Raw genomic sequence first — 8,395 nt, 5'->3', positions numbered from 1 at the left:
GGGGGAGGGGCAAATCAAGGCCCCTGCAGTGTGGGAGGGAGGGAGTGGGGCTGGGGCTGCCTAGTTGGGGAAGGGCATGCAATGGAGCTATGAGCAGCTTGTCCAGGGGGACTCGGAGTGGAGCTGCTCCTATGCACATGACCGGGGAGGCATGGGGGGCCATGTGCCCCCCCAAGATCTGTGCGTGGGGTGAGGGTGGGCTGCCATTACAGGCAAGGCTGGGGTGGCACCAGGCTCTTCCCAGCAAGGGGGCTGGGCAGGGGTTGTGCTCAGGGCAGGCGGTAGTGGTGCTGGGAGGGGGGCTACGGCTGTAGCCCCCCTGAACTCTCTTCTCCCAGTACTGCCGCCCGTTCCAAGCGCAACCCTGGCCCAGCTCCCTCCTCTGGGAAGACCCTGGCACCACCCAGCCCCTAGCCCACAGCAGCAGCCCATCCTCACCACACATGCAGATCCGAGGGGCACATGGCCCTCATGCCTTCCCAGGGAGTGCATGCAGTGGCGAGAGAAGCTCTCTCCCAGATGATCTGCTTGCGGCTCTGTCCTGTGCCCCTCTGTGCCCCAGCAGGGCAGTGCCTGCTCCAACTCTAGCCCCACTCCCTCACCACGGGGGACTTGATCTGTGTGTGTTGCCCCGACCTCACAGCCAGACACTGCTCTCTAAGCTGCCAGGATGGCTGGCTGCATGCATGCATGTGACATTTATCAGGGACATGATTGGCCACATCAGCTAAAAAAGCCTGATTCTCAATTTTCCTTTTATCAGTACCTATATGATACAGACCAATGTATCAGTGCATCTCTAATACACACTATTTAAAAGGCAGAAGGTAAAAAGAGTACCATATTGACTTGCATACTACATGTACCTTTCCCTCAAAAAAAATCAGCTCTCCAAAATTGGATGCATCTTCAATAGGGGTGCTGATTCTCTGTGCAAAAATGAAAGAATAGAAGCATGGATGACAGGTGGAATAGCTGCTGTGGTTCTCTCCCTGCTGGACCAGGAAAGGAGAGGAGGACCTCAGTGTTCAAGGGCAGAGCTACTGTGTTAACCCTTTCACAGCCACTGCAGAATTGCCAATTCAGCAGTAGCTGCTACGTATTAGAATTTTTGACACTGCAGAGTGTACTCTCATCTCTGCAGTCAGGACTCAGCCCTGACTGGAAGCCTTTTCTCTTCATTCCGCATTTTCAAAGCAAGATGCATCTTATTGCCGGGGGGGGGGGGCCGCTTACTGAGTTTTGGCAAACCTCCGAGGGCTGCATTTCCCTTTCCGGTGCAGGGAAGCAGGAACAGCCCCATGGTCCCCGGCCAGAACCCTCTGCTAGGCAGGGGTTTCTGGTTGGGGGTAAGGGCTGGGCAGACCTTGCTGCTGGGTCCTACTGCCCCTGGCTCCTGTCATCTTTGACAGGCAGCTAGGAGCAAGTAAGTATTAATTTTCTAATTTTTTAGGGGCCCTGCAGGCTGGATAGAATGGTCTGGCGGGCCGGATCTGCCCCCCCCCGGGCTGTATTTTGCCCATCCCTGCTTTAGCTGCATCCTTCTTTTTTGACAGTTTCTAGAAATACCTTTGCTATTCTAAGCCTAGGCAGCACAGCATAATTTTGCTAGCAGAACCCAAGTCTGTTGACAAAATTATGAGTGCATCCATGTTCTCAGATGCACGGTAGTGGGACAACCCCTTCATTCAGCTGCCATAGCAAAACCCTTTCTGTGAGGAATGAATTTCTCTACATGAAGATGTATCTCTACTTTCTGTTGGCTTTAACAGCCAGTACCTCCAGGAGGGCACTGCAAGCTTTTCTGTACTACTGCTTGAGTAGAGCCATGAGGATGTGTAATGTGCACTAGTGGCCTCCTCATGGCAACTTACAACATAGTCAAACCCTGAGCAGTCCTGTGCTCTGGTAAGTTGACTCCAGATCTGACCTTTTGTTTTGATTCATAGCTTCAGCTCATTAAAGCAGATTTTAAAAGGAACCATATAGAAAAGTCTTAATACATTTTATCATACAGTTATTAACAAATAGCAAATGGAGCTCTAGAGTAAGATGCCCCCATATCTCTGGTATGGATATTCTTCTTGACATAGGTTTCTGCCTCTCTGCATCGGAGAAAGCCGCTGCCCAAGAGTGTTGCACCAAAGATGTCTGAAGCTATAAGTAATTAAATCATCTCTACCCAGGTGACTGTTGGACATATTACCTAAGAAAGATCTCTGATACTTAACTTATAAATGAATTACATGAATACTGAGAGTTACTGAAGTCAAAATTTACATAAGATTTAGCAGGTGTTTAAAGCTTTAGTGCAGGTCCTTAAATCTCTTTTGTAGAGAAAAAAAGAAAGACAAAATTGAAGTGGAACAGTAAGAGAGACACTGAACACATCAGATTCAGAATGTAATCTTTGCTAATTAACAGTGATAAAAGAAATGATAGTTCTCTTCTGGTCAGTCCACTGTTTTTGCACGATATGGCTGCTTGTTGTAATATCTACTGAGAGTCATTTTTCAAATGAAAAAGTGGGTAGGGTTATTGAGAAAGTCCATCTGCAAGGACAAATGAAAAACAAAATGGAAAGAACAAGAAGATTCACAGAACAACAGTTCTAAAAGTGTAAACTGAATGAAGTGAGGCATGTCAAATTCCTAAATTGTCTCATAGCTCTTTCATTCTCCTGGGCCTTTACTTCAATTTTTCAAATCCCATTTTTACAGACCTGATGATGCCTCATGAAAATACAAGAAAGCTAATGTACCAGGATTTTTTGCTTATGCATTTCTCCACATTTTATTATTAGAGACAACTGGAGGGAAACAAGATTTTGTTCCAGAACTCACTACTTCAGGTTATAGATTTTTACTTTTGATGAAGAATAGGTACGAAACATCATTATTATTTCCATAGCAATCATTGTGATGCCATAGGCACAAGATTACTACTTCAAACGAGGAAAATGCAGCAGGTATAGAAAATGAATAATCTCAAAATAATCTGTGTAGAGAATGAATCCACAAACTACCAGGAGACTTCAAAAGATGCAACATAATGTGCTGTTCTTCATGCTCGCCTCCATGTACCTGCTTTAAATCCTTATGTTGTAGTGGCAGAATTTCTGTAGGACTTTATGAAGTAGAGAGGTTGTTCACAACACAGAAGAAAACAGGACTGACCTCTGATATTTTGAAGTACTAAGTATGTACCCACTGATAAACTGTTGATCTTATTATCAATTACAATTAAAAATCTGAATTCCAAAATAAATTAACATTGTAAAGCACAAGCAAACTTCCATCCACATTTCCATGCAAGACCAAACCAGGAGATCACCTAACCTAGGGTGAGGTCTTTGACAGCGTCCAGTTACCAAATGCTTTACAAAGCAAAGCATTTGAGAGCAACTGCTGGGCAAGGGGGGGCTCTAATAAACACCATGCTATTCATGATGTTCTTATACCTTGAAAGCATTTAATTTTATTTATACTTTTACTAAAGCCTATTTTAACTCTGACCATTTTCATCTAAATGCTAAATCATGTTTTGGCCTAAGCTCTTGGTCTGAAATCTCTCATGGCACTGAGTTGCACAGCTCAGTTTGTGCGATGTTTAAAAAAAAAAGAAAAAAGAAAATCTATCCTTCACACGATCATTAAGCTTAGCACAATACACAGAGGGCACACTCCTACTTGGTTGTCTTGATGGGGAAACAAGAAATCACTATTCTAAATACATATACCCAACCATAAGAAAGAGTATACCTACAAGAAACTGAACTGCATTTTATGACCACAGCCACATTTTATATGCAAATGCCATGACAAAAGTTCCACGAAATGAGTGGGGGAAGAGGTGAAAGGCTCATATCAACTTTTCCCACCACATTTTACCAACTAAATTAACTGTTGTTCGACTTGGGCATAAAACTGGACAAAAAGGGGTGGGGAGTGGGAAATTCTCAATTCAAATGTAATTACAAGTGTCCTTATATCTGCATACATTTCATATCGCACAATAATACCCAAGTGTATAGGTAAGACTACTTTGTGAAACTTAACTATATGCAAGTGTAAATGCTTGTAAGATACATGTATAGGTGCTCACATGAACACAAATGCAGACCAAGTTCAGGCCACTTTACAAGTGTAGTTGAATTCTTGGGTTGGTGAACAAATGTTACCTCCTACTCTGGCTTTGCTTGGAAAGTTTAGCTTAAAGATTTCAGGACTTTAAAACTCAGATACTTGTCTACCTTGTTCAAAGAAAAAAAAAAGTAGTTTAACTGAAACCAACCCCTGAAATGCACATTTGTATTTCTTTGCTTACTTGAGTGAGCAAGGTAAGAAGAGTAGCTTAGTTAAAGCCTCACTTCTCACGTGTGTATTAGCTTTGTAAAAAGAGTAAGGCAACATAGCCACAGAAATAAGTTAAGAGCTAGGTCACAGTTTTTTTCCACTTACAAAAACTAAAAAATTACCAGTGTTATGAAGTAGTCATATTAGTTAACTACTTAATCCAAATACAGGCTGGAGTGGAAAAACAAGAATATTTAATGCTAATGCTCCAGCTTTAATTAACTTTGAGTTTCATCCTAAGTTTTCTAAAATGTATAAACTTTATAAACCTTTAAAGTAAGGAAGATGTCAAGACTTCACATTTGAACCTACATAAAAATTAGTTTCTAAAACTAGTATATTTCAACTGCACCTAAACTTTTCCAGTTTTTTAGACAGCTATTCCATTTTCTTCAATACAGCAGACATAAAGCCATTACAGCACCTATGTTTTATTGGTCCCTTGAGGCTTCTTAGAGAATGCACATTTTGCTATTACTTCATAGAAAATGTTGCTAATTAATATATCATTAATGCTCACACAGCACACATTGCTTCAGAGATATTAATTTAAAAGTCTGGATGGTTTACTGTGCATCCTGCCAAAAAGAACAGTGACAGTATACTAAGTGATTAGACCACTCTGTTTCAAATTAACATACTGCAATAACCAAGTTACTGTAAATCTATTTTGCATGCTAAATGTTTTTAACTCTTTGTATCTTAGAAGTTTTGGAAAAAACAAGAGATTAAATAAAACGTAAATGATTAAGAACTGTGCAATATTAAAATAATCTAGTACCCAATAAAGAAATATTTATGCATAAACAACGTAGCAAGCAAAAATATTGATCCTTTCACCTGGTTATATCAGTAAGTGAAAACCCTTTCCAGTGAAGATTTTCATTAGCCAACTTGGCAAGTATTAACTGTGACAGCTGGTAAAGTTCATACTAACCAGTTCTAATTAATTTGTTGTGGTGTTTGGGTGAAAGACATACAGGCAACTTAGTAATTTAACTGTAATGGTAAGTAACGTTGATTTCTTATGATACATCATTAACTGGACATTTCTTCCACCAGTACACCTTGATTTTAACAAACTTATTTGAATTAACAGCATTGAGTTTTACACCACCATCATGTTAACATTTACAAGACACATACTGATTAATTTCAATCACAGAAAAATTAGTACAAAATGCTAGAATATTTGCCTCAAGCAGTTCTTATTATAATCACTGTAATATAGATGGAGTAACTGTATTTCACTGCTTTTAACCTTAATCAACTGCTTCTACCATAAAAATTAAAATACTTAAATATTTACTCTAAAAGGGGGCCCCTTCCATCCAACTGCTACATAGACCATCATATGAACTGGGAAAGGAAAAAATTACAGCATGCACATTAAACATTCAGGTCCACCTGTGCAGGTAAGACCATTCGAAACAGTAAAATTAAGCAGATATATAAGCACTTGCAGGAATGCAACCTTAATCTTTAGGAACAGAACTGCATAATTGAGCTTTACATTATTTACACCTGAATCAATTTTAATCTCTCACAAAAGGACACAGCAAACAGCTAAAGTATACCACTAAATATGAGTGTTACACATTATACAACCTATTGCTTTTAAGAGCACATGGCTCAAACCTATTTGTCCAACCAACTGTGATCAAAGGCAACTTTCCAGGTTGCAACACAAGGTTCTGTTACTAAAACAGGCATGAGCCCATTTCAGGCTCAGAATCTGAGTAAAACATTATAATGAACACCTTTTTTTTTTTTTTTTATAATCTGCTATATCATGTGGAAACATTCATTCACCTTTCAGATAGTATTAAAAATCTAACTCGAAGATAGAAAAAAAACAACCTTTCAATATATTAAAGATACAATAAAAACAATGCTATTCAAACTTTTTAGAAGTATTACACTGTGACTGTTTTTAGATGTTGACCAGACACTATTAAGATACATGTGAAAAAAATGACTTTTCTAACATCATCACTGTTGAGGGACCAAGGCCCTCAACTCTGCAAACATTTCACACCTCTGCTATCAAGGAATTCTCTGAGGCTACTCACAGCATAGTGTTTGCAGAACTGGGACATAATTCAAAGTCTCCCAATTCTAAAGAGGAACTATTAACTTCAGAAGTCAGTTTTTCAAGATGTTATAGCATGTAATCCTAGCTGGTAAAATTACAACTATATGACAAATTAGAGGAAACTATTTCTTTTTTTCTTTGGTTCCAAAGTTCATTTTATAACTTCTATATTGTCACTCTTCTTCAACATGATATCCAGTTATTTGCAGAAAAAGCTGGAATCATTTATAATCTTTCAAGCATTTCCTCCCTTTGCTAGACATTATATGAAAGAAGAATGGCAAAAGCATCTACTACATAGTCAAATACAGATAGTAAATACGCTGAAATAGCAGCACACCTAATCTTTCATTTACCACAATATTTTTCAGTGTAAAAAGCATCAGGCTTAAAATCAAAGCCCCTTTCACTAAACATTCACATGCCTTCATAGACTTGAGGGTGTCAAACATGTCTTCTTGGTCTGTCACTGCTTTTTCAGATACTACCCTAAATTTCAAACTATAGCCATAGAAGTTTACAAAAATAAACTAAAATAATTTGTTCAAAATGGAAAAGTATTCTCCTTTTCCTAACATGATTTTCAAAGTTATTTTCTACCGTAATAAATAATTACTTCAAAAACTACAACTATGTTGGTCAACTATGTTGAAGTGTACATATTTTGAGACTAGTGAGCATTTTCAATACATGAGACATCATACAACCAGCATGCATAAGATACCTGCAAATTTCTACAGGACAATACTCAAAAGCAGACTAAGGTGATATTTGTAAGACATAACTTTTCAGTTACAAACCAGGTCATAACAGTTACAAAGGTAAGTATTGGAAAACATTAGAAACTCTTTACACCAAACAAGCAAATGGTAATTTTAAACAGGGAAATTTGACATTATGTTCTGGGGAAAGGGAAAAAAAAAAAAAAAGAACTTATATAGTCAAAGCCAAAAGCTTCCAGAAGTAGTTACTGTGAATGAAATCTCTGGTTCTCAAATGCACATCCTAAAGGATGAAGGCATATTTACGCAACATAATGACTGCTCAGGAGTTATTATTCCTGCTCCCTGGCTATGTGGTCTTGACAAAGTAGTAAAATGCACAGAATAGGCACAAATAAATCTGTCTAAATGCAGGTCAACCTGAGACACCATTAAGTCTTCCAAGAGCAAGTACAGAAAGTCCTGGACCATGGCAGAGACATCACTCCAAAGCTCCCCACAGAAATCCTCAAATTCAGATCAACTGCACCTCTAGTTTACCTTTATCTGAGAGTATAAGCAAGCAAAGGCAGGGAGAGATGATCCCTTTTGCTTCCACTGGGTCCTACTGCGCTCTGGGGAAACCGTCACCGGTCCTAGAGCAGCGGCCACGGCTGAAGAACACACGATCCAGCCGCCAGCCAGCTCCGCTATAAGGGGATCGGGATCGGGATCCCGCGAGTCTGGCCTCAGTGAGGGCCCGCTCAGCTTACAGGGACGTGGTGGCCAGGTCGGGGCTGCCGGGCCCCTCCCGGACTCGTCCTCTACCTTAGTCGCCAGCTCCGCCCCGCCCCGCGGCTCTACCAGAGAAACGGGGGCTTTTGTTCAGCGGCGAGAGAGGAGGACGGCAACAAGCGCCCCAGCAACGCGGCCCGACCAGTCCCGTCCAGCCTCCGAGCCTCAGCCCGGTCCCGCGGCCCCAGAGCCGCCTGAGAGGCCGGTACGCAGGTGCTGGCTCCGCGGTCGCTCACCTGTGCTGTCGGTGGGGGGGAAGCCCGGCGAGTTGAGCTTGGGTCGCTTGGCGTTGGGCGGCCCGTCCAGCAAGTTCTCCGCCATGGCAGCCGGCTCGACGGTCACAGCCCCAGCCCCGCCGCGCTCCGCTCGCCGGCCGGGGCCGCCAGCTCTTGCACTCCGAGTCGGGCGCCGCCAGCAGCCGAACAACAGCGCCGCTCAGTGCCGGGCCG

General features: G+C 41.5%; 1 protein-coding gene across 4 annotated transcripts in view; it reads right to left on the bottom strand.

Annotated features, from left to right (window-relative positions):
- Window positions 1-8,389, bottom strand: part of CREBBP (CREB binding protein) — a 180,146-nt gene extending 171,757 nt beyond the window's left edge. For all 4 annotated transcript variants that reach the window (XM_019540010.1, XM_019540011.1, XM_019540012.1 and 1 more), the window contains exon 1: window positions 8,183-8,389. In XM_019540010.1, the coding sequence (XP_019395555.1) occupies window positions 8,183-8,267 (85 nt within the window). In that variant the 5' untranslated portion in view covers window positions 8,268-8,389. The remainder of the gene's footprint in view (window positions 1-8,182) is intronic.
- Window positions 8,390-8,395: the final 6 nt, after the last annotated feature.

The sequence above is a fragment of the Crocodylus porosus genome, unplaced genomic scaffold (genome assembly GCF_001723895.1).
Source record: "Crocodylus porosus isolate Cpor-Errol unplaced genomic scaffold, CroPor_comp1, whole genome shotgun sequence".
NCBI classification, from domain to species: domain Eukaryota; kingdom Metazoa; phylum Chordata; order Crocodylia; family Crocodylidae; genus Crocodylus; species Crocodylus porosus.
Note: the sequence above shows the minus strand (reverse complement) of the source record. Positions and strands in the feature narration are given on the sequence as shown.